Source organism: Malaya genurostris, chromosome 3 (assembly GCF_030247185.1).
Source record: "Malaya genurostris strain Urasoe2022 chromosome 3, Malgen_1.1, whole genome shotgun sequence".
In the NCBI taxonomy this organism is placed as follows: Eukaryota; Metazoa; Arthropoda; class Insecta; order Diptera; family Culicidae; genus Malaya; species Malaya genurostris.
The window spans coordinates 126,590,013-126,616,517 of NC_080572.1; the positions used below are offsets into that span (position 1 = coordinate 126,590,013).

The window sequence follows — 26,505 nt, forward strand, 5'->3', positions numbered from 1 at the left end:
AAGCTGCGACTGACATCGGCCTCTTTCAACTTCAAGCCCCTGTAAAGGTAAGACGTGGTTTCGCTAAACTAGATGAACGGAGTGATTCTTCCCAGTTTCATCGGCAGATATCACATCATCTACTCTTACAGGAATAGTATTGAATATCAAAATGTAAATCCGGCCGAAGCCCGTTAAAATCTAACAGCTAACTTATAATTGCCGTGTGAGGAAATGATAGTTTCTCTGTATTTACTTTTTCTTTCGATTATTGTGGAGCAACTATATTGATTTTCAAAATTGTTTTAGTGACGGTTGTCAAATCCAATTTAGCAGAACATTGTCGCCTGTATCTTAGTTAGCCGAGCGTTTTCAACTTTTCACATTCGCAAAAAATGTCAGAGATTTCAATCGGTATGACAAACCGCTGGCAGCCGAGTCTACCTTAGAAATCCTGGTAGATACGGTTGTCTCATTTGAGGTATATTGTTACTCCAGGCTTGCTCAAACAAATCAAAATGAAGTCGGTGTGTCATTTCATGCGTTTATATTCAATCATAAGCCATCATCATAACCTCACTCAACTGTACTTTCCTCCTCCTTTCCCTACATTCCTACCTTCTCGCTCAAAACTGGCCTGCTCTTCGCACTCTTTCTCTATTTTTCCATCCTCTACAAATCATAACCTCACAAAATCTTCCTTCCTCCACCGTTTCTAAATTCTTCACTTTCCTCAGCGTTATCTCATAATATTTACAATAGTGATTTTCTACTCACGGTACCGGAGACTTGTGAACTTAGCCTATGAATCATCTCAATTACGTCGCCGTTTTGCCAACGGTGTTTCGTCAGCATTCACTTGCCGGTATCCAACGCCGCGAGTTGCGCACTGAGTCCGGCCACGGTACTTTTCTTGCACCGTATGCGCCAGCTAACTTTCCGCTTTGTCCACCGTCAACAATGCTCGAATCAAACGAGAGGGTCAGTCCACCAAACTTGAAGTACGAGAATCGTTGTCTGTCCGCGCGCCGCTTGGGTCGATGATCGCACGCCTGCCGACGCAATGAATTGAGCCGTCGCCGAAGAAATGCGAGGCGAACCGAAACCAACAAAACCCTGAAATAATGGCTATATTGAATCTTTTCGTGACCACCCTCTTTGGTGAGTTATTACCCTTTCGGGGTGTCCGTTAATATGCTTGGTGCCCGCCGATTCGCGTTTGGGGTCTTGCTCTTTCCTAGCGCTAGATTTGCTTTAACAGCGTCGCAGTCGTTTTCCTACCCAGTTCGTTAGCTGGTTTCCTCTTGCTGGTCGTTGTGGACGGATCTTCGAGCTGTTTACGGCCACGTTTTCAGATAATGTAGAATGGCCGATAGCGGCGAATTGTTTCGTATCACTGCGGAGTGAATTTGACGTCCGCCTCCGATGACTGATTGAGCCGACTGTGGGTGTTCTTTGCTTTTCCCTTTCTGTGCTATTTGACGTTTGTGCGGAAGCTAGTGTCCGCATGTTTTACATCGTGCGTTTATCGAGGAAGCGATTCGTAAACAAGCAGTGATGCCAGAGTTGCTGGCCTGTGTGTTATTATCTTGTTCAATTTGTGTTGTTGGCTGACGAATAAGATTTGACTTTCGATGGAGGGAATCGGTGGTGCTATTACCCGCTAAATACTATTACTATTTGTTGTCTTTTTTATTTTTAATAGTGCTAACTATTGAATATGCTAAATGAACTGATCACAAACGCAACAATATGTTTGGTGGCGCTGAGGCATCCGGACGCCAGAAAGTCTGCCAGCCACATTTTACTCGCTGGTAGTTTCTAGCTAGCCGTATGACAGCCAAGCCTATGCGGGTATTATCGTATGTTTATACACTCAGAAAAATGAGATGGTAACAGCTACCATATGGGAGGTTAGATTAACCATACGAGTATAGTGGTTTTCAGCACACAATAAAATCAGATGATGTTAACAATATGCAAGCTCACTTTTACTATGAATGGCTTTGGCTCTAGAATAGTAATGTTGAACTGTATAACGTATGAATAACTACTACAATTGAAATGTTTAATTTGACAATGGTGAAGATCATTCGAACATGCGAAAACGTTCAAAAGTTATATTAATTAGAATATCGATGCAAGAATAACAAGAGTACATTAAAACCTGCTTTATTTTCCTTAACATTCATACATTAATTTAACATTATATATAAACATTATCATTAACATTTAAAAAAATTATTCATAGTGTTTCTTCAGCCTGATGAAAAACCGGCGAATACGACATGTGCCAAATGTTTAACATGCTCCGAATCGAGTTCTCCATGTTTTGTAGCAATCTGTAACAATCTTTCCTTAATCATTTTTTCTAATGAAATTTACTCACCTGCAATACCAATGCTGAAGTAAAACTGGGCACTATTACAAAATAAAACACTTATACAAGATATCGCAATTTCGTCGTTGGAATATGAAATCGGCCGCTGTAATGAAATTTTATGTGACACTAAAAAAAAGCAGACGTGTTGGTTGACAATTTGTATAGTCGCACTAAGAAAATACATAGTCGGTTGAAAAACACCATACGACGATGTTCTTTCTACATAAATTATGTTGATATGAACAATATGTATAGTGCTTTCAAACTTGATAATCTCTATCCAACTAAATGTTTATTCATTGTAACATTTTTATATTCTGAAGAAGAATTTACTCACATGGTAGTCATAACTATATTACTTCTCAACTTTCTAATGACCTAATTTCACCTTACTTGTAGTTGTCATTGGGACTTTTTCGTCCTTATTTTGATGATTGTCAGAATTACCACACCAGAAAAGTCATAAAGACAAATAGTATAGTCAAGAAGAAGATTTTTTGTTCTAGTGCTTATTACAATACAGATGGTAAATAATCTGATATCATGGTCGTTAATATTATTTGAGTGCATAGTTGAAATGACCATGAGGAACAGGTTGCGGTTACTATAATATTTTTCTGAGTGTACGGCTATGTGACAAGTTTAGGAAAATTAAAACAAAAAAGTGCAATTAAAAATTAGTCATCTATAGCCGCCCTTACACGTGACAATATTATTGTCAATCCAAAGTATTGTCAATACTGTCAATCCAATTGACTTGGTAACTTGGGTCCGCATTTTTCGAAATAATCAAGCGTTTGAAGCTTCAAATAATGCAACTGAACATTGAAACATTGAGAGAAGAGTTCATTGTACATATTTGACAGTTTCCTCTCTGGAGAAAAAGTATTGTCGGATTGATGAACAGTTTTGATTTTTTGACAATATTTTCGTCAATCCAATGAAGTTTCCATTACACGATCAAAAGTATTGTCAATACTCCTTGTATTGACAATAATATTGTCTCGTGTTAGAGATGGTCGGGTATAGAAATTCTTATACCCGAACCCGACCCGTACCCGAGTGATCAGCACAAAAATCCCGACCCGTACCCGATTAAAAATTAAAAAAATTACCCGTACCCGACCCGTACCCGATCTATAATAAAAAAAATTACCCGTACCCGAAAAAAAATAAAAAATTTTACCCGTACCCGACCCGTACCCGTATAAAAATTACCTGTACCCGTACCCGACCCGAATGAGTAGTAAAAATTTTACCAAAATTCAGTATGGAAAAAATAAAGTGTTTTAGATATCGAGCCGTATCAGGCTCTAGTTGGTAAGAAAAATACATTAAAATGCTTGTTATAAATAAATCAAATGTGAAGCATTAATAATGTAATGTAACTTTTTTTTAAACATGCAAACCATTTTCGTTCAGCGGAAGGATACAACTAAGTTTCTGTCAAATCAGAAGTGGCATTGAGGTTACCAATGTCGAAATAACCGCTAGTTCAAAAATAAATGTTAGATGGCGGACCCTGCAGATTTTCAATGTCTTTGGTATTTTATACTCATTTACAAATGTCAACAAAAGGGAGTAATATCAACTCAAATTTTTCGAGAAGCATATTTACCCAAAATGTCGTAATACCCGTTGTATTCAATTTTGGGTAGGTATGGTTTTTACGAAACAGTGCGAATTTGATCCAATTCTTTAGAACCACAAGTAAGCGTGCTCATTATCTTGACACACAAATAAAAATTCACATTCGAATCACGTAACATAGTTCCAAATGTCAAATTGAATATTATACGTGACGAAAATGAATGTTATGCGAACATCCCCTAAAATGAGTAGTGTGTTATCAGTTCGTTTACGTGAATTGACCAAAGAATCAAACAATGTACGTGTGTGAAAAATTCAATTTTGAACATGGTGAACAGTGAGTCCTTCAAGTGTAAGTAGTTTGAACATTCGCAGGAAATTTTTTTGGTTACAATTTTTACTACAAAGCAAAATTAATTATGATTTTGATTTAAATTAATCTGTCAACTATGCCCTTTTTGTAAGCCTCACAAACCCACACCCACGATGTTATCGGTAGCTGGTGGTTTTTACAGCCATTGAACCGGTGGAACCCTCAACGAGTGAACACGGTGAAAATTTGAGTATTTCGCGAGAAAAGATTTTCACCCTTACTTTTGCAACTCCACGTTGTCACGCATCGAGATTTTCACTTGTAGTCCAGTGAAAAGAAACGAAAATTAACTAGCAATATAGCCCAACTTGCTGTGCCATCAATCGGTATCATTTAAAGTGAGGTGACACCACCCAGAAGTGCAGAATAATAAGAACTTCTATGCAGACTTTCTGAAATAAATGTTTAAAATAACAGTTTTCTGGTATCTGAATGTGATATGAGTACTACACTACATTTTATATACTGCCCATACTTGCATATCAGTCCCATATGGGAAATCGGCATGTTGAGAAAAAGACGATCAAAAGTTTATTTCCGATTTTTTTACAAGCCAGCTGTCGTATGTTCGAGCCCCGACCTGACTCTGTACGCTAAGAATCGGCTGCGAAGTCTGTTGAAACAGAAAGGAATTCAATTCAACAAATTCCACGAATGGAATGTAATGCCAAGACTTTGCTTTGCTCCCTAATGCTAAATCTTGGTATTATTACATGAAATATCGGTAATACACCTTTGCTGTTCCAATATTGCAACAAATGAAATTATTGAAATTTTGCACTGAATGGGACTGATATGCGGGTACTTTAGCATATGGGACACAGAAATGAGTTGATATTTTTTTATATTTTACTGAACAAACCCTCAACTTTCATTGCAATTTCTGAGAGTATATTGAGGAAAGACTCCATTCCTCAAGCTAACTCAAAATTGGCGAAAATCGATATGAGACTGATATGCGAGTATGGGCAGTATGTGAATCAAATAATTTTTACTGGATTGTGCAATAAACAGCTTTAAAATAGCAGTCCATTAAAACCTACGTGAAAAGTAGATTCCGACCGCAACATCATAGAGCTAAGGCAGTGTGTCTTATTAAATATGTTATAAACAAAGTAGGGCGGGAAATAACAGTTCGGCTGAAAAGTTCGTATCGTTTAATAGAAACACACATTTTTTTGCCAAAATTCGTTTTTATTATTCAACATAATTGCCATCAGAGGCGATACAGCGATTATATATTATATATCGACGAAAAAAATCGGTTTTATTTCGATATAACAGCTCCAAACACTGCTCAGAATCATCAATTCGTTGTTGTTTTTGATCGATTGTGAGCTCACGCGGCACCCATTTTGCACAAAGCTTTCTCATATCCAAATATTCGTGAATAATATGTCCAACACGTTCCTTTGATATCTTTAGGGTATCAGCTATCTCGATCAATTTCACTTTACGGTCATTGAAAATCATTTTGTGGATTTTTTTTCACGTTTTCATCGGTAACAGCCTCTTTAGGACGTCCACTGCGTTCATCGTCTTCGGTGCTCATATGACCAGTACGAAATTTTGCAAACCATTTACGAATTGTTGCTTCGCCCGGTGCAGAGTCTGGATAACACTCATCAAGCCATTTTTTGGTATCGGCGGCACTTTTTTTCATCAAAAAGTAGTGTTTCATCAACACACGAAATTCTTTTTTTTTTCGTTTTTATTACAATAACAAAAGTAGCTTCACTCAAAATGCAATATCTCACAAACTAATAATCAGACAGCTGTCAAATTTATACACGTATTTTTTGAAGGTTGGTACTAACTGAAAATGGTATGGATTTAATTCTAGTGGCGCCCTCTCATAGAAACGATACGAACTTTTCAGCCGATCTGTTATTCACATAACTTTTCACGTAACTATGATTGATCTTTTTTTTAAATGAAGAAAAAAAATGTTTTTTCTGGAAAAAGATGCCAGTTGACAGGTCTGGTCCTAGGCGCGAATCCCCCTTGAATCAAATTGATTATTTTTCGGAAGAACTGTTTTGCAATGAAAAAATCTCGTCAACGTGTAAACGTATTTCTGTGAAGTACAAATGGTCGGGTAATCGATCCGAAAAAAAAATTTACTCGTACCCGACCCGTACCCGAGTGAGCCGTAAATTTTTTTACCCGTACCCGACCCGTACCCGAGTGAGCAGTAAAATTTTTTACCCGTACCCGACCCGTAACCGATTGAAAATAAAAATTTTCACCCGTACCCGACCAAAAACCCGTCGGGTACGGGTACGGGTCGGGTTTCGGGTAAAATACCCGATACCCGACCATCTCTATCTCGTGTAAGGGCTGCTTATCGGTGTCGTTTATTGCAATTGCCTACGTACAAATCTCCCGGGAATATGTATAAAATTTTCCCGGGACTCCATGTTTCCACTACATATAAAATTTACCAAAATATTGTAAAATTATTGCTGTGTGTACGAAATGACAGCTGTTAGGATTAAAATTCTTTTCAGTGTATGATCATGACACTTCTGTATGGAGAAATAATTTTGTCAGCTTACTGCTCTTGAGAGCAACGTTGCCAGGTATACCGATTTATCGGTATTTTTGCAGATATTAAATTTGATTTGAAATTTTGACCTCTATACCGCAATACAGATATGTACTCCCAAAATACCGATAATTCACGAATCGTACAGAAAAATACCGATTTTCGTTGATAGCGTGGATAGACAGGAGAAAAGGTTGCAACGAGACCTTTGTTTTGTTAACCAAAATGAGCTTTGGTGACATTTCCGTGAACTTATGTTGACTAGATGCTGATACCGATATGGTACAGATAGATTTTTGCGCCGAATACAGATTTTTGCAACAATGACCTGGCAATGCTGCTTGAGAGAAAGAGATAAAGTATTTCTTATTGGCATACACATACACCAATCTATATCGTAGAGAAAGTCAGAGCGAGTCAACTGGACCAATTGCGTGTGTGGACTGTGGTTTGTCATCACTAAACCAGCAGTTCAGGAAGAACGTATCGCTGGTTAGTGCTGAAAATTGTTTTTGATAAGTTTTCAATTTCTACACATTTTTCGGTAGATTTTCTGAGCTCTGCGTAGTGTTCTGATATGTGCATAATTTCTCGGGCGCGGAATATCAATTTTGGTGAATGATTGTAACAATATCGCAAAGTACTGCAAAGAAACAATTGTATGACTGTAAAAGAAAACTAGAAAAATTATTCACTCATATGTGTGAGTTGAACTCACTGAGTTCCTCATTCTACCTTCACCATATACGCAACTGTCTACTAATATCTGGTATTGTTAAAATGATTCAGATTACTTTTCTCAAAGATCCAATACTGCCACGGTCGAATGCAAACACCATAGAAATTAGTGTTGCTGGTTATTTTACCGATGTTTCAGTGCTCATTACAGAATGTGACCGTGATGTATAATATTTATAATTTACCGAGTGTTATAAATTTTTTCTAACCTGTATCATAATTTGTGCTTAAATTAGTGATTTGAAATAATGTACTTATGTATAATAAGAAAATTTTAGATTGCAGTTTTACACAATTTATTATCAAATGTTCTATGGTAAAGTTTGGCAACAATCCGGTCGCGAGGTGTAGAAAAGAAAATTGTCCAGTGAACCAACAGCACTCGTAGAAGCAGAATCATCAAAACAGCGCAGTTTAACCAAATATTACATTCCCACTACTAGTGTGCGTCCAAATAGTATATGCGGATGTGTTCCAACTTTCGAAAAATGAAACGGGTCGAATGAGAGGTCGATAAAAAGTAGAATGTGTAAATTTCATAGAAAATATATTTGGATGAATTTTGAATATTAATTCATCACATGGGCGGATCGGGAAGGTTAGTGTACTGATAAGTCCCGTTGTATGCAAAATTGACCGAAGCTTTGGTATGTGGTCGCGAAAGTGATTTCTGTGAGGTGTGAATTGATGCAGGAGGTGAAATACAATGAAGTCTAATATTATTTGAAGTGTTGATATTTAGATCTGGTCACTGGTTTGAACTTAAAAATGTTGACTGTGATGGTATAAAAATATGGGTTAACGGCAATGGTCCAAATGTCATGAACTAGGTGTTGAATATACTGAAAGCAACGATGTTGATTGTTTTCCCAGATATATGAATATGTGTGTGTGTGTTCACAAGAAAAATCCTGTGCTTTTTCCTGCTAGCTGAGGCAAACGAAAACAAGTAAAAGTGCTTATCCAATATAATCTATGAGTGTCTGGCCAAAGACAGTAAATTAAAAAAAGGGGAGAGTTACGTCTGATACGAGCCGAATATGTTCAATTTTATGAAGAAAGGTGTTGGAGTAAGTGACGATCGTGATGAAAAGGAACGTCGCAAACGAGAAAAGAAAATGCGGAAGGATGGCAAAGGGACGGGTGTGTCTGGAAGCATGAGTACTGAAGAGCTTTTGCGACTAGACGAGGTAATGCTACAGAATTTTTGTTCAATTCTATGTATTTATCGCTTAAAAAACAATACTATAGCATAAGAATATCAGTTAGAGCTTCGAATATGATGCACAATAAAGTTTCGTGCCTAGCAAAAAAATGACAGAAAGTGGGAAATGAATCTTATAATAATGGTATGGTTAATAAAAAGAAGAAGCTTGTCTGGAAAAACTGAAAATCGATAAAATTTTCTTTATTTCATTGTTGATGAGCTTTTGTATATATTTCCAAAACAAAATCAATTGAAATAATGTAGTAGGTGTTCACCATAACGACGTATATTATTTATCAACTTTCTGTTGAAACAAGAAATATTCAAGTTTATCAACAAAAAGAAATTCTCAACCACTGTTCGGATCCAAAAAATATTTTCAATTGAGTTGGATTTTATCAACAGTTCGGAACATTGTATCATAAAATACGTTAACAATCTATGAATGAAGTTTTCAAATTTTTATTCAAATTATTCCTTAAAAACATTATTAAACAATAACAATTCAAAACATATAGTTTTTATATATAGTTCTAATTTCAAATCACCAGGTATACCGGCATGAAATGAAAGTTTTTTTTGTTAAAATGAAACACTAATTTTGGATGGGAAAATAAACAAATTTAAGTATTGACCATTGCTTTCTGTACATCTTGACCATGAATGAACACAAATGGTAGTCGGAAGGGACCAAGTCTGGGTAATTACGACGAATGGGATAGCTGCTCCCAGCCAAGGGCTTTGATTGTATTCTGAATCGGGTTTGCTTTGTGATTAGGTTCATTGTCGTGTAACAAAATGACTTTGTCGTGTCTACTGGTCGTTTTTCGCTCAACTCATTTCTTGTCCGTAGCGTTTAGTATTAACTGTTTCACCAGGTTTTAGAAGCTCATGATACAGCACACTTTTCTGTTCCCGCTAAACACAGAGCCTTCTTGCCGAATCGATCTAATTTTGCAGTCGATGATGATGGTTGTCTCGGATTAACCCATGATTTTTTTTCCATTTGGGACTCTTAAAATAAATTCATTTTTCATCGCCAGTAACGATTCGATACAGAACTGAATTTCTTTCGTGTCTTTGAAACGAAATTTCACAAGTGTTTTTTTTTTGTTTTCCATCTGTCTTTCATTCAATTCATGTTCTCCGCTCATTGACGTTTCCCATAGCTTTTACTTACTTTACCTAACAGCTATAGGTCTGGGGTGTCCTTTGCTGTATCAAGCATACGTCACCACATAACTCGGTCCATGGCTGCTCGTCGCCAGCCACTCAAGACACGAATGCTTTTGAGATCACCCTCCACTTGATCGATTCACCTTGCTCGCTGCGCTCCTCTTCTTCTTGTACCAGTCGGATTAGATTCAAGAACCATTTTCACTGGGCTGTCGTCCGACATCCTTATGACATGCCCAGCCCATCGTAGACGTCCGATTTTAGCTGTCCGTACGATAGGTGGTTCTCCTAGCAGCTGTTGCAATTCGTGATTCATACGCCGTCTCCACGTTCCGTCTTCCATCTGCACTCCGCCATAGATGGTCCTCAGTACCTGTTGTTTCGGCGCAAACAGAGCAGAAGATATTTCCAAATTTTTAATATTTATTCGATGGTTGAAATGAAAAGGTATTAAAAATTTCCTGAAACATACTAATTTGTACATAATTCATTGAAGGGATTACATTCGTCTCACGTTTAGTTTTCTCCTGTCCGTTCACTTGTCTTCAGTGGAATAACACACTATCCGAGATAGAGAACCTAACTGGTTTACCGCCGATATATATAAATTTTTCAATGCAGTTTCAATACGGTTGAAACGTTTTGCCTAACTAATTATATTGAGGTTAATTCAGTGCAAATGTGTAATATGTAAAATGTAATCAATCATACCAATTTATCAATACTTGAAACGGCACCTAACTTGGGCCTATCTCAAATTCTTAACGTGCTTATAATTCCTGAGTTTTGATAACTATAACCAATAAATTTAATAATTAATACTGCCTGCCAACGAACCTCACCATCACAACTCACTTTTATCATATCCTGTTCATAAGAATGACACTTCTGATCACTTCCTTCGAATCATGTGAAAGATCCATAGGTTTTAGAGTGGAGGTTGTCTCAGTACGGTGCGTCGACCGAAGGTGCGTTAACACTCCTCCCCCGTATGCCGTTTGCATCAATTCGGTTTACCTATAATTCGCGCCTAACGTCTAAAACAGTTATCTTAACTGCTGGTCGTTCATAAATACCACGCGCGGTCTGAACTGCCGCTGAGCGGATTTCTCCATCTTTGCTTTTATTTACAGCAATCACGCGCCCTTTGGGCCAGCAGTTTCGTGGCATGCTTTGGTCTACAATTACCACGATATCTCCTATGGATATTGGCTTAACGTCCTTAAACCATTTTGTTCTTCTAGAAATGTCTGGCAAGTAGTCCCGAATCCAACGCTTCCAAAATAAGTTTGCTTCTATTTGAGAAATACGCCAACATTGTTTTAAAGCTGAGAACCTGTCGTCCATTTGTGTCGCAGGTTTAAACCCGCTAGATGATCCCAAAAGGAAATGATTCGGAGTAAGAACCGGTGCTTCTGGGTCGTCTAAAGGTACGTGTGTAAGAGGTCTGGAATTTACCACGTTTTCAATTTCAATCAGAAGATTACAAAGGACCTTGTCTGTTAGATTACGCTCTGGCTTAATACGTTCAAGGTTCATTTTAACTGTTTGTACCAATCGTTCCCACGATCCGCCCATGTGCGGTGAAGCGGGTGGAATGAAACACCATTCTGTTTGGGGACTAACAATTTCTCTCATTACTTTATCTTGGTCCAAGTTCTCAAGCATAGCCTTTAGCTCCTTGCTAGCTGCTTGAAAATTAGTGCCGCGGTCACTGAAGATTTGAATTGGTACTCCTCGTCTTGCCATAAAATTTCTTAACGCCATCACACACGAATCGGCGTTTAAGGAATGTGCTATTTCTAAGTGTATCGCTCTTGCTGTTAAACATGTTATAAGTACTCCCCAGCGCTTTTCCTTCCGTCGTCCTACAACAACATGCATTGGACCGAAGAAGTCTACTCCAACGAATGAAAAGGGTCTTGCGAAGGCTGCTAATCGAGCTGGGGGTAGGTCAGCCATCGGAGGGGCCGTCGGAATTGCATCGTGAATTTTGCATAGCTGGCATTGATTTCTTACTCTCCGATACACTACTCTTAGTTTAGGGATGTAAAATCGTTGCCGTACTTCGTTGACAACGGTTTCGTGATTTCTATGATGATAGCGTTCATGATAATCTTGAACAATTAGAATAGTGATATGATGAAATTTTGGCAGAATGATAGGATTTCTCGCATCTGTAGTTGTGTATGCGCACAGTGTAGTTCTACCACGGCGCCTAATTAGGCCTTGTTCGTCTAGATAAGGGTTTTCACGATAAATTACACTTGAGTTTTTAATAACATGCTTATCAGTTTTCTCTTTAGATAGTATGCTTTTTTCAACGGCGAACACGTCTTGCTGCACTAGCTTCAATAAATAAACTTCTGCTTGATTCAGCTCGCTCTTATTTAGAGGACCGGTTGCACGTAAGATTTTATTTTTGCATCGCATATTACTTATGAATCTCCACACCGTCGCTGTAACTCGAAGAAGATGCTTCCATCTGGAGAATTTTTTAACTTCAATAGCCGGTTGGATTTCGGTTGTATGAAAATAAATGTTCGAACGAAGCTCCTCATCTGTGGGTCGGATGTTTGGTGTTTCTGAAGGCCAATACTCCGGTACCTCCCAAAGAATTCTTGGAGCCGAAAACCACCGGCTGCTACCGTCCATGCTAGGCCTGTTTTGCCACTTTGTTGCCTCATCGGCTACAGTTTCTGTAGAAGGAACCCATCGCCAGTTTTCTATGCTAGTGGTTTCGAGAACTTCGCTTACACGAAACGCGACGAACTGGGTATATCGTCTGTGATCCGACCGGATCCAGTATAACACATCTTTTGAATCAGTCCAAAATATGTGTTCGTCTATTTTCAACGAGAGTGCCTTGGTGATGGAATTTGATAACCTCGATCCAATTACTGCTGCTTGCAGCTCTACTCGTGGTATTGAGGTGTACTTTAACGGCGCAACACGAGATTTGGCTCCAACTATCGAGCACTCAATATTATCCTGGGTTGAAATCGGAGATAAACTACGCAAGCGTATCCGGTCTCACTAGCGTCCACAAAGGTGTGAAGTTGAACGGAGTTTCCCAGGTTTATGGAGGTTACGAAACGATAACAGCGTGGAATTCGAAGATTCTGTACATTTGGAAGTACCGTAATCCATTGTTCCCACCTCTGATGAAACTTCTCAGGTATCACATCGTCCCATCCAATAGCCGAGCGCCAAATTTCTTGGAGAAGCACCTTTAGCAAGATCAGAATATTTGATATAAGACCCAACGGGTCGAAAATAGACATTAGCATACGTAGAACCTCTCTCTTCGTTGGTTTTCGTTTTCCTAGTAGCAACTCGTCGTTTTGTTTACTCGAAAGTTTATAAGTAAATGTATCTGTGGTTGTGCACCACCACATGCCCAAGACTTTCTCAGTTGCCATTTCATTTCCGACGTTGAGACTTTTTTCCTTTTTAATGAGTCCATGCAGGGACTCCAAAACCGTAGGAGAATTGGATAGCCAGTTATGCATTTCAAATCCCGCCTGAGCATGCACGTGTCGAACATCATGTGCTAACTGAAAAGCTTCCTCTACTGTTTCTACGCTCGCCAGCATATCGTCTACATAATGCCTAAAAATTATCGCATTCGCGGCTCTGGGAAACGTTCCTACATATTGCTTCGCGTTGTAATTTTTAACGTATTGTGCGCAACTCGGGGAACAGCTTGCGCCAAACGTCATAACCTGCATCACAAATACGCTGGGGTATACGTCGTTCGGTTTCTCTCGCCATAAAAATCTCTGACAATTCTGATCCTCTTTGTCGATAAGCCAAACATTTGGTGGCACATTTCACGGATGTCACCACAAATAGCTATACGATTTTCTCGGAACTTATACAAGACGGAGTTGAGAGATACTAATTGGTCTGGGCCTTTCAAAAGCAGCGAGTTTAAGGAAACACCATGTGATTTTGCTGCTGCATCCCACACTATTCTGACTTTCCCTGGTTTATTATGGTTAAAGACCGGAAATATCGGTAAATACCATAACCGACATGGTGTTTGTTGTAGCTCTTGTTTTGTGAGTTTTCGTATATAACCCTTCTGAAGGTAATCATTTATTTGTGCCCGCATTGTTTTCGCAAGATCGGGCTGCTTTCGCAACTTTGATTCTAGGCAGCGGAAACGTTCCATTGAACTACACGAAACAGAGTCTTTGGTGAATAATTATGATGTGCATTACAATCATGAACTATAGGTTTTTGTGATATGTTTAATGAACTATCGACCGGTGCACGATCGCTAGAGTTCATTGCATCATGCTTATCGTCATGTAGAAACTTATGATGTTTGAACAAACATCCGTTTTTACCACAAATTTTCTGTGATTTACAAAATCCGCTATGCCTCTTCAAGCATCTTCGACACAGGCCAAACTGTTTGATTACAGCCCATCTAGAGTTACAACTTAGTTCACCAAAACGCTCACATCTTTCGACCGATGAACAATTTCCTTTACATATTAGACAATTTTTTACCAGTTTTGTTTGATGAACATGGATTGTTTGACCTTCAATAGGCTTTCCAATCTCCTCGAGATGCGTGTTGAAATAGACAGTGGCTCTTTTGTTTTCTCTTGATCGCTTCATTTCGTCAATACTGAGAGGTGTAATTGGCGAGATGGTTTCTGCTAAATCATATAGCCATGCAGCAAAACTAATTAAGTTGACATTAGAAAGCGTTCGGCGGTGTTTTGCCCAGTCTAGCTTGATAGAAGGGGGGAGCTTTTCAACTAATTCGTGAAGGAGAGCTATATTATATGAATATTCCTGTAGTTGACATGCCTCTGCAGTGGCACACAAATTTTGTACAGCTAGAGCATAATCAATCAAACTATCTAATTTATCCGTCCTCGGAGGCGGTGCTGCATGAATCTTCGCAATTATGTTATGAATGATACCCTCCGGATTTCCATACAGCATTTTCAAAGTCGATATAATTCCAGGCACGTTCGATGGATGCATTAGCCTACATTTTACAGCATCATAGGCCTTGCCTTTGAGACATTTTTGCAAACGAATTAGATTTTCTTCCAGCGTGTAACCACACATACTAGTCGTTGTGTTAAAAGTCGAGAAAAAGAGAGGCCACTCTTCAAGAGAACCACAGAAACTAGGAAGGTCTCGAGAAACGGCTTGACGGGCTGCTACCTGGCTCCGGGATAGATTTATGCAATCTTCTTCATCGTCTCGGCGAGCACGTGGCCCGTGGTGTTGTCTAGGTGTGGAACCTAGCATCGGAAGGAAATCTCGCGCAGTTTGCTGATTACCTGTAGATTCAGCATATTTTCGTTGCTGTAATGAAGGGTTGATTGGTGCTTCAAATTTATTATGTGTGGATACTTGGAGAGCTCTCTGCTGTAAATTTGAATACGGTGGAGGATGACATGTTTTTTGGTTTTGTCTTTCTAAGTCTTGCATAGCCACTCTTCTACTTTGCTCATGTGTTCCTCTTCTTTCATGCTTTCAAGGGATGATACCTCGCTATCTCCTTCCATCTCCAGTAGCAGTTCGAACCGTTTGCGATGATATTCACGTTTTCTAGCTTCTTCTTGCTCGTCGAGCTCGCGATCCTTGTCCAGCTTTTGCAGTTCTAGCTGTAAACGTCTGTGTCTTGATGTTTGCCCTGAGCTTGCCCTGCTAGATTGCTTTGTCTTGTTAGATTGCATTTCAGTACTTCCTAGATCATTGTCTTGTGTAGCCGATGTTGCCGATATATTATTTTTTTGGCGAACAAACTGTGTTGCCTCATGCGATACGGCAGTAGTTATTAGACGATCGGCGCCAACTGGAGGAGTTAATGTAAACATACTTGGCGCTATTAAAGAAGCATTCATGGGAACTTTCGTAATATGTGAAAAGCCGGATGCTCCTGCAGGCCCGGTGCTGACTTGAGAAGCTAGTGGAAACATGGTTGGTGCTACCACAGAAGCATTCATAGGTACCCGCGTTGTATACGAAACATGAGTATTTGATTGTCCTACAATTTTCGATGAACATGAAGTGTATAAAGGATGTATTGATGGTGAGTAAAACGAGCTTGATGCCACATTAGCGAAATATGTACTGCTCGAAGTTGTTAGTGCTAGCTCATCAATAGCAGTTGAGAGTGTTTTAAATGTTACTGATGTGCTTGGAAGCTGAAATTGCTTACGATTCGGTCCTTCTCTCTTATCATATGGGTTAGTTGTGCAGTATTTGCACAACCAATCGTAGTTTTCAATATCTTGTGTAACTCCAACGCACTCAAAATGGAACCATTCGTCACATGTGTCGCACTGCACCATGCGACTATTATCATCTCTGTTACAAACTCTGCAGCTGTTGTTCCCGCCTTTGGGAGAGTTCATGTCGGATGGTTTCCTTGACATAACCTGTCGCGCTGTTTATAAACGAAATTTTTAATGTTGTTTCGGCGCAAACAGAGCAGAAGATATTTCCAAATTTTTAATATTTATTCGATGGTTGAAATGAAAAGGTATTAAAAATTTCCTGAAACATACTAATTTGTACATAATTCATTGAAGGGATTACATTCGTCTCACGTTTAGTTTTCTCCTGTCCGTTCACTTGTCTTCAGTGGAATAACACACTATCCGAGATAGAGAACCTAACTGGTTTACCGCCGATATATATAAATTTTTCAATGCAGTTTCAATACGGTTGAAACGTTTTGCCTAACTAATTATATTGAGGTTAATTCAGTGCAAATGTGTAATATGTAAAATGTAATCAACCATACCAATTTATCAATACTTGAAACGGCACCTAACTTGAGCCTATCTCACATTCTTAACGTGCTTATAATTCCTGAGTTTTGATAACTATAACCAATAAATTTAATAATTAATACTGCCTGCCAACGAACCTCACCATCACAACTCACTTTTATCATATCCTGTTCATAAGAATGACACTTCTGATCACTTCCTTCGAATCATGTGAAAGATCCATAGGTTTTCTTTCGAAAACACTGAGGGCGCGTTGGTTCTCTGCCAACACAGTCCAGGTCTCGTGGCCATAGAGAACAACCGGTCTAATGAGCGTTTTGTAGACTTTTCTCGATCGAAGGGTTGTTCTGAGTCCAAAGTACGCACGATTCCCTGCCAAAATACGCCTCTGAATTTCTCTGCTGGTGTCATTATCGGCGGTCACCAGTGAACCCAAATACACGAACTCGTAAACCACCTCGATATCGTCACCGTCTATAAATATTCGTGGTGGAAGGCGTTGTGTTTCTTCTCTAGAGCCTCTTCCTCTCATGTATTTTTTTTTTGACGCATTTATGGCCAGTCCGATACGCCTAGCTTCAGCTTTCAGTCCGATTTAGGTTTCCGTCATCTTCTCAAGGTTACGTGTCACAATATCAATATCGTCAGCGAAAAGTTGTACGGACTTTCGGAAGATCGTGCCACTCGTGTCGATCCTCGCTCTTCGAATCACACCTTCCAGGACTATATTGAACAAGATACAAGAAAGTCCATCACCTTGACGTAGTCCTCTCCGAGATTCGAAGGGACTCTAGAGCGTCCCAGATACTCGGACGTAGCACATCACTCTATCCATCGTTGCTCTGACCAATCGCGTCAGTTTATCCGGGAAACCGTATTTGTGCATTATCTGCCATAGCTGTTCTCGATAGATTGTGTCGTATGCCGCTTTGAAGTCAGTGAATAGGTGATGCGTGGGTACGTTGTATTCACGACACTTCTGGAGTACTTGTCTTATCGCGAATATGTGATCCGTAGTGGCGCGGGCTCCAGTAAATCCCGCTTGGTACGGCCCTACGAATTTCTTAGCTATTGGTGATAGACGACGGCAAAGGATTTGGGAGAGTACCTTGTAGGCGGCGTTCTGCAATGTGATTGCGCGGTAATTGCAACAGTCTAGCTTATCGCTCCTTTTGTAGACGGGACATACCACTCCATCCATCCATTCCTGCTGTAGAATCTCCTCCTCCCAAATCCTATAAATCATCCAGTGCAGCGCCAGTACCTCTCTGTTTGAGCAGCTCGCCTGGCAACTGGTCATTGCCCGCGGCTTTGTTGTTCCTCAGCTTGCCGATCTCCTCACTTATCTCCGATAGATCAGAAGCTGGGAATCTGTCGTCGGCTGAGCGTGCACCCAGATTGATTCCTTTGTCGTTCTCTGTATCTTGTGCTCCGCCATTCAGATGCTCGTCATAGTACTGCTTCCACCTGTCGATCACGTCACGTTCGTTCGTGAGAAGGTTACCACTGGTATCTCTGCACATTTCGGCCTGTGGCGAGAAGCCTCTACGTGAGCGGTTCACCTTCTCATAGAATTTGCGCGATACAGCTGTTCCATCGCTTCGCGATCTTGGTCTTCCTGGTGGCGCTTTTTCCCCCGGAAAGCCGTGTTCTGTCTGTTCCGTGCCTGTTTGTATCGTTCCTCGTTCGCTCTAGTGCGGTGTTGCAGCATCCTCGCCCTTGCTGCATTCTTCTCTTCGACCAACTGCTGACATTCGCCGTCAAACCAGTCATTTCCTCGATTCGATAACCTCGTACGGTTGAAGCAGTGCTACTCACGGCGGATCTTATATTCCTCCAGCCGTCTTCAAGGGTCGCCGCGCCAAGCTGCTCTTCCGTTGGTAGCACTTGCTCCAGTTGTTGCGCGTATTCCTCTGCAGTACCAATCATTTCGATATCATTTCTAGATAATTATAATAATAATCGTATGTACCGTTTCAGACATAAAAGATTATATAAGAATGCGGGGCCAAGACCGCAGCGGATACAATACGAAATTCTCCGAAATTCCGAAACCTCATTCTGTATCAAAGTAGACCTTAAATGGGATGATTTTTACCAAATCTCGATTGATTTTTCATTAGGGCGTATAAGCAAATTTTGATTGTTGTAATGTGATTAAAAAGATTTTCTTTGATTTCACTACTCTGTTTGAAAATCGAAAGTTTCGGGTGTCATTTTATGCGAAGAGTTGAGTGATAAACGTGGAAATCGCTTGGTAATTAATAGAAGAGAAAGTAAACAAAGATAAACTGGTGCTTATACGCCCTAATGAAAAATCATGTTTTCAATGTACTTGGCCATAAAAGACAAAGTGTAGAAACCTCGATAATTCCCTAAAATAAAACTCCGAAATGTATAAACTTCCAATCAAGGATGGCTTTATCGAATCAAAGAACGCCTCACTAGCAACTCTTCACACGATTCAATCAGTGCCATCAAAGAGAGACGGATATCATCGCAGCAATAAAAACACCGGCATGGTTCATTTAACATAGAATCGACACCAGTGCGAGATCAAATTTCTCTCGATGACCTGTCTGAGGATCAAAGGTTAGCTCGCTGCTGTGGAGATTCTCTCTGAAGCAACAAACGGTCGCTTATTCTCGTTTCGTGATCCGATTCTGTATGGGCAGTGGATATTAGCGATAGAATCATTTTACTATTGCCGCTTATTCTAGCTATGTGCATATAACCTTTGTATAAGTTGTGTCTATGAAAATGTATGTGAATGCTCCCCACAAGGGTTTTGAAATATTGCAACCTAGTATGAGAATCATCAAGTCGAATCATCGATTCGGTTTTCTGCGATAATTGTCAACTTGCGATTCTCTCTTGGTAAATTCCACACAGCACGAATCATTATCATAATGTAATTTTTTAAGGGCCGTGAAATATGTAGAAAAATTCTCTCGCGGTTCATGCATTGAGAGACTTGAGTTCTTGTAGCATTGGATTGAAAATGTTGTATACAATATTGATAAAGCAGCTTCTGTCAAATTTTCGGCAATCACCAACACTGCTTCCAATCGGTTTCTATGTTATTGAAAGAAAAGTTAGGTACAAAATTATGAAAATGTGAGAAGTTTAGCTAAGCATTTCTACAGGTGGATAGAGCTGTAATGAATTTCGGGTTAGGGTTGACACAAATCGTGGCATATTGGCTAGTTTATTATTCATATATTGACATACGATTCATGCATTAGAAATTTCATTCCACAACACAATTTCATAGAGATTGTTCAAATCTGATTTAACATCGCTTCAATATGAATGCAACTGAAGCATAGTGTGCACTAGTTTGGAACATATTTTCTAGGTTATTGAACAAGACTCCATTGTAAACAACGCATTTCTCCAATCAACCAAATGAACATCTACTGCAACGAAAACACGATACAATCTGATTTTGTTATTGCAATTAGGTATTGATTGTGGAAAATAGGAAAAAGTGAAATACATAAAGATGAACCAATGTATTAAATCGAGCCAAATCAATGTACGGGATAAGCTGTACGCATTCGTGCGTAATTGTAGTAACCTTGAGATAGTTCCAGTCAATTAAACCCGATTATCTTAAAAAACCGTACAAGCATACAAAAGGAATAAAAGAAAAATTGACTACAACCTGTGCTGTTATCAGCTGTTTCGAGTGGCAAAAGTAGATGGTCGTGAGAGTGGATTCGAAAAATGTTTTATATTTTTCGCTTAATGTTTACATCGTCAATACCAAATAAATTTGTTATTGTTGTGCTTTGGTTCTTTATTCTCTTGAGGGCGTTATTTATTAAACGTTTAATTTGGTTGGTACATATTTAATCATTTGAAGTTCATTGGACTTCCATTTTTTAGTTGAGATAAGTTTTGTTTTCAACCCGTAACATGCAGTTTCATAAACCTAGGTTCCTTCTTATGATAGATAATTTTAATACGATAGATAATTTTAATTTCATGAAAATACTTTGAAAAGATGATCAATATTGGACTTAGATATTTCTGAACCGAGAATGTTTGTATTTATTTCACGACATCTTTAAGATAAATAATAAAAAATAAATCTTTGTTGAGATATTCAGTTCAATCTTCATTAACTTCAACTTGAATTTTATATATGTGCGTAAAATAGCAACTCTATCCTAGGATTGTTTTGATAAACACAATTGAGCAATCAAGATGATGAATTTCTTGAAATATCTCGTCTGTCTGTGAAAATCAGAGATTTTTTTATTAGTATCCTTTACCGCGAGTTCTGTAGTTCCACAAGGCAGCCATTTAGGACCGATAATATTATTACTCTAACTCAACGACTTATACTTTTTTAAAGCTTTTGTTTGCCGACGACTTAAAATTTATCATCTGATTAAAACCTCAGAATACGCTTTTCACATTTGGATGCATTAACTAGTTCCGATGTGTCATTTACTCGCAAACATTCATTAATCTCTTATGATGATAATCTATCGCGGATATTTCTAAAGCGAGAATCTCTTTAAAGACTTAAGTGTCATTCAAGATGTCAAGATGAATAATGAAAATCACTTAAAATATATAATTGCATCTTTCGTGTTGCTAAAAACTTAACATACATGTATTGCTTAAAATTACTCTGCGATTCTCTGGTTTTTACTTTGCTAGAATGTGCAGTGGTTGTCTGAGACTCATTATCAAGTCAACCTCAATCGCATCGAAGCCAACCGACACAATTGTGGTCGCTTCATGCTTCCATAAATCAAATAAACATAGATTTCTCACTATACGGTGACACTAACAGCACCTCTAGTGACAAACGGGTGTACTTTTTTCCATTAGCTACTGTGGTTGTGTTAAATGCGCAGGCAACTTTTTGCATGCATTTTAGGAGCATTTACGCACCCATTCTCCACCAGACGGTGCTTTTGCTGTCACGGGTTGCTCAACTACATTACTATTACACTTGGAAATCTATGTTTATTTGATTTATGATGCTTCGTAATCTACCGTGCAAAGATCTACAAATTTTTTTATGTAATCAAGATCGACGTAGGCTTATTGTTCTAGATGTGTTATCTGTTCGTTGTAAAATTAGTAAGACGGTTCTCATTGTAAATTTGCTAAAATCGCGAATCGATTGTCCCACTCTTCTACAAATAATGAATTTCGATGTTCATGTTCATTTTTACCCGTACTCGACCCGTACCTGATTAAAAATAATAAAAAAAAATTACCTGTACCCGATTAAACAATAAAAAAATTTACCCGTACCGGAATGAGCAGTAAAAGTTTTTATCCGTACCCGATTGAAAATATAAATGTTTACCCATCCCAAAAATCCGTCGGGTACCGGGAACAAATACCCGAAACCCGACCGTCTCTATTGTCCAGTCCAACGCAGTTATCCAACTTTTGCTGTACGCCTCATGGACGTTGTGTAGATGGTCAATTTCGTGCGGAGCCTTGCTCCACTCGATTGAACGGAATTTGTAAGTACAAAGTTCGCACGATCTCCTGCTAAAATACGCCTTTTTATTTCTCTGCTGCTATCATTGTCCTTACCTAGCAGCTAGGACTATAGGTGCTAAGTAAGATCCTTTACTGTATCATGTATACGTCTCCACATAACTCGGTCCATGGCAGGTCATCGCCAGCCACTCAAGGAACGAATGCTTTGTAGATCGCCCTCCACTTGGTCGATTCACCTTGCTCGCTGCACTCCTCATCTTCTCGTTTCACCCAGATTAGAAACAAGAACCATTTTCACTGGGCTGTCCAATTCTAGCTGTACGTACGATGGGTGGTTTCCCTAACAACTGTTGCAATTCGTAAATTATACGCCGTATTCCGTCAGCACCCCACCATAGATGGTCCACAGCTCCTTTTTTTGGGAACACTAAGAGCACGTTGGTCCTCTGCCAACATAGTGCAGGTCTCGCGGCCATAGAGGACAATCGATCTAATGAGCGTATTGTAGATGGTTAACTTCGTGCAATGGCGTACTTTATTCGATCGAAGGATTTTTTTAAAGCCCAAAATGGGAAGCGTAGTGTTTTTTTCCCTAGAGCTTCTACATTTAATGTATTTTGTTTTTGACGCATTTATAGCTAGTCCGATACGTCTAGCATCAGCTTTCAGTCCGATGTACGTTCTTAAAATCTTCTCAAGGCTACGTGTCACAATATCAACATCGTCAGCGAAACCGAAATGCTGTACGCACTGTCGGAAGGTTGTATCACTCGTGTTGGTCTTCGCTCTTCCAATTAAACCTTTCAAAACAATGTTTAACAAGATACAAGAGCGTCCATCATCTTGTCGTAGCCCTCTCCGAAAATATCTATGAATATCAGTCCGTATTTGATGAACATTGAGATAATTCTAGCAGGTATCATTTCCTTTCACTAAATCTTCCTTAGGTTTCATAAATACATATTACTGCATCTACAGTTTGTCACATCTTAACTACTGTTGATACTCATATTCCGGTCGTTAATAGGAGAGTAAGGCACTTAACGTAAGTCAAGTACATATTCTAACATATCACTGTAATTATCAATAATGTATTGCAGGGAAAATTTAATTCGTCTGAATAAACGTATTAGAATTCTGGAAACGCCTGTTGCAAGTTATTGTAACAGGAACTCTATCGATTTGGACATGGCTAGGCAACGCAGACCCGCCGAATGTGACTCGAAACGATTCTGAAGGGTGATAAGTGTTGCTTCCTCCTTCATAAGATACTGAGTATAATTGCTTGCACCCGAGTATCCTAACTTCCTCAATCATAGAGTTATTAAAATGACCAACTCCATGCTCATGCAACTCATCAATTGAAAGACCCGCTTCGATGACAACACTGTCTATTTTAATGTCCTTCGAAGGAATATACATTATATTCGCGTTTAAAAAATTCGTATGTTACAATCTTGTCTGTATTGACTTTCACAATCTTTTTGGTAGAGGAGAATCGTAATGTCATGTCTCTAGAAATCCGGAATAAATTTAATGGCTTTAATTTGCACCGAAAATAGACTATCCATGGTAGAGGACGGGTCAGAAAGCTTTTTTGGTGCGAAGAGGTGAATGACCTTAAGGTTAAAACCCATCCATTATCCATTATATAAATATGCTTAAATTGGTATCATGATGCTTCGATTTGAAATAAAATAAAAATACTGATCTACCTGGCAGTAGCTTTCTGCTATCTCCGTTGCTCTGCCGTCGTGGTCTTCGATTTTCAGCGATGGTTTGACCGATTTCCACAAACTTAGATTCAACTGAAAGGTCTTACGGTCCCAAACAGAATTCCTGAATTTTATCCGGATCCGACTTCCGGTTCCGGAGTTATAGGATAAAGTGTGTTGAATATTGTACACCGTCACTTAAACCGGCGAAACAAAAACCGTAAAAAAGTCTAATCTGGATTCAAAACCATTATTCCCAATCTTAGGGTCAAATGAAAGGTCTTATTAATTCAGCGTACAAGTTCCAACCGACCAGACGCTATCGATGACTAGTTGGAGACTACATCCTTGAAATCTGATCTCCTCGAAATCACATCACGAAATAGAAGAAATTACTCTAATTTTAAGTAGTAAAATTAATGCCCTCGGCATCTTATAGCTTAACGCAGTGTGCCTTAATATATATTATTGAATAAAAAAAAAAGAAAGGACACAACGGAAATTGCAATCGTCGTTTTGAGTACGATGACAAAATCGTATAAAATCTTCAAAATTTGAATAAAAACTATTAGAGTTTGTACGTCATGTTAGTTGGTTGCCGTACGAATCGACTTCGATTATACCGGTTTCGGGTTCCGGTGCTGGATGTACATATAATAGTGAATGCACTTCGTTTTCTAATGGGTGGCTTAACCGATCAGAGAATTGTTTCATTTTTCATGTTATACTAGTTAACGCATAAACAATCCCTTGGTTACTTTCAAAAATCGAAGAGAAACATTTTGAACAGTATACCCAGTATTATATATGAGAAAGGCATCATTACACCACTAGGTATATTTAAACAGGTTTTTTCATTTAAAATAAACTCACTTTTCAATTTAAGAAACATTCTCGTCTCAAGTTTACAGTTCGTCATGTTTCTGAATATTTACTAATCGATTTGTATAAAAATATGATCATTATTTCACATAATTACACCCCTATTGAATGTAGGGTGACTTCATTTTTAGTAATGTTCAATTTGTACTTGTTTAATTACCGATTTAAAATTTTAATATTATTCGACAAGCAATAAAAGTCTCTAAAAATATGAGATGAAAATTTTTCACTTAATTAATTTGATCGCGCTTTGTTTTCATCTCATTTGGTAAAGGTTGCCAGGTTTTCTCATAATGTAATGAAAAAAGTTTTTTTTCTTCTTTACATTATCATCAACATATATTTTTTTGGTATCCGTGACATTAGTTTAATTATATTATTGATATTTATATTTCAATAAAACTTCGAATATTACCAGAAAGAGCGTGTTAAATACTGATTAAATAACCATTTTGCAAACCTAGTAGCACTCGGGGTCGGTGAACGAGGTGGGTATGGTGGGTAGTACTTTTAGTGGCAGTATCAGGTTTTTGAAGCAACGTGTAAATTTTGAGAAAATTTACATTTTTATGCATTTCACTGATTATATAGTTACTTTTGTGACTTTCCTGGTGGCAGTTGCCAGTTTTTTGAACTCCTGCATGTTTTGTGACACTGTACCTTCCTTCCGAACGTGCCGCTTGACAATTCCCCAATACCTTTCAATTGGCCGAAGATCCGGGCAGTTCGGTGGGTTGATGTCCTTTTCCACGAATTGTACATTATTTTTTGACAACCACTGCAGAACGGAGTTGGCGTAGTGGGCTGTAACCAAAACTGGGCAGAAGAGAGGAGGAGCCTTATGCTTTCTGTACAGTGGCAGCATTCTCTTCTTCAAATATTCTTCCTCGTACATCTTTGCGTTAATTGTGCCCTTAGTGAAGAAAATCGACGACCGCAAACCACAGGTACAAATTGCTTGCCAGACCAACACCTTTTGCCCCAAACTTTTCTATCGCCACCGTGGTGTAAGCGTCGTCCAGGTCCTGGTACACCGATTTCGTGTAATATTGCGGTCCGGGCAGCGCTCGAGAGTTTTCCTTGGCGTAGGTTTCGTCGTCGATCAGGATGCATCCGTCTATTCTGTAGAATCCGGTTATACAGTTTTCGCGTTCTTGTTTTGGCATGAACTTGCTGTACCAGGGACTTTTTCGGACCTTCTGTTTCTTGTACGTTTTCAGGGAGTTCCGAACTTTGATCCGTTTAATCATCCCGATGCTGGTGATGAACTGCTTGGCGTCGACGCCGACGGGTTTTTCCTGATGTACTCAACCACTTTTAAGTCCTGGCCGGGCTGGCTCGGACCCGTTTTCCTACCGGATCGGGGCAAATCATTCATGGAAAGGGTCTTACCGAACTTCTCGATAATATTTTTGACACTGGTGTGGTCCACTTTCACCCGTTTTACAATTTCGTTGTACATGACACCACTTTCTGAGCACCAAGAGTGCAGATTTTTTTTCGCGTTTCCGGATCAATTTGACTCATCATTGAAACGAAAAACCATACCGAAACCAATCGATTGCGCAGCTGTTATTGACATGTAAACAAACATGTCACCGCAAAACACGCTGCAAAAAATTAAGCCATTTCAGAGTAATAACTGTTTGAATGTTGCTAACTA

General features: G+C 39.0%; 1 protein-coding gene across 6 annotated transcripts in view; it reads left to right on the forward strand.

The window, feature by feature from the left end:
- The first annotated feature begins 7,320 nt into the window (after positions 1-7,320).
- LOC131437545 (unconventional myosin-XVIIIa) overlaps positions 7,321-26,505 on the forward strand; it is a 146,192-nt gene continuing 127,007 nt past the window's right edge. For 2 of the 6 annotated variants that reach the window (XR_009230773.1, XM_058606957.1), the window contains exon 1: positions 7,321-8,801. Coding sequence is in view for 5 of the 6 variants with exons in the window: in XM_058606957.1 (XP_058462940.1) it covers positions 8,652-8,801 (150 nt within the window). In the remaining variant the exon portion in view is untranslated. The remainder of the gene's footprint in view (positions 8,802-26,505) is intronic. The other 4 variants (XM_058606961.1, XM_058606959.1, XM_058606958.1 and 1 more) reach the window with 3 other exon arrangements.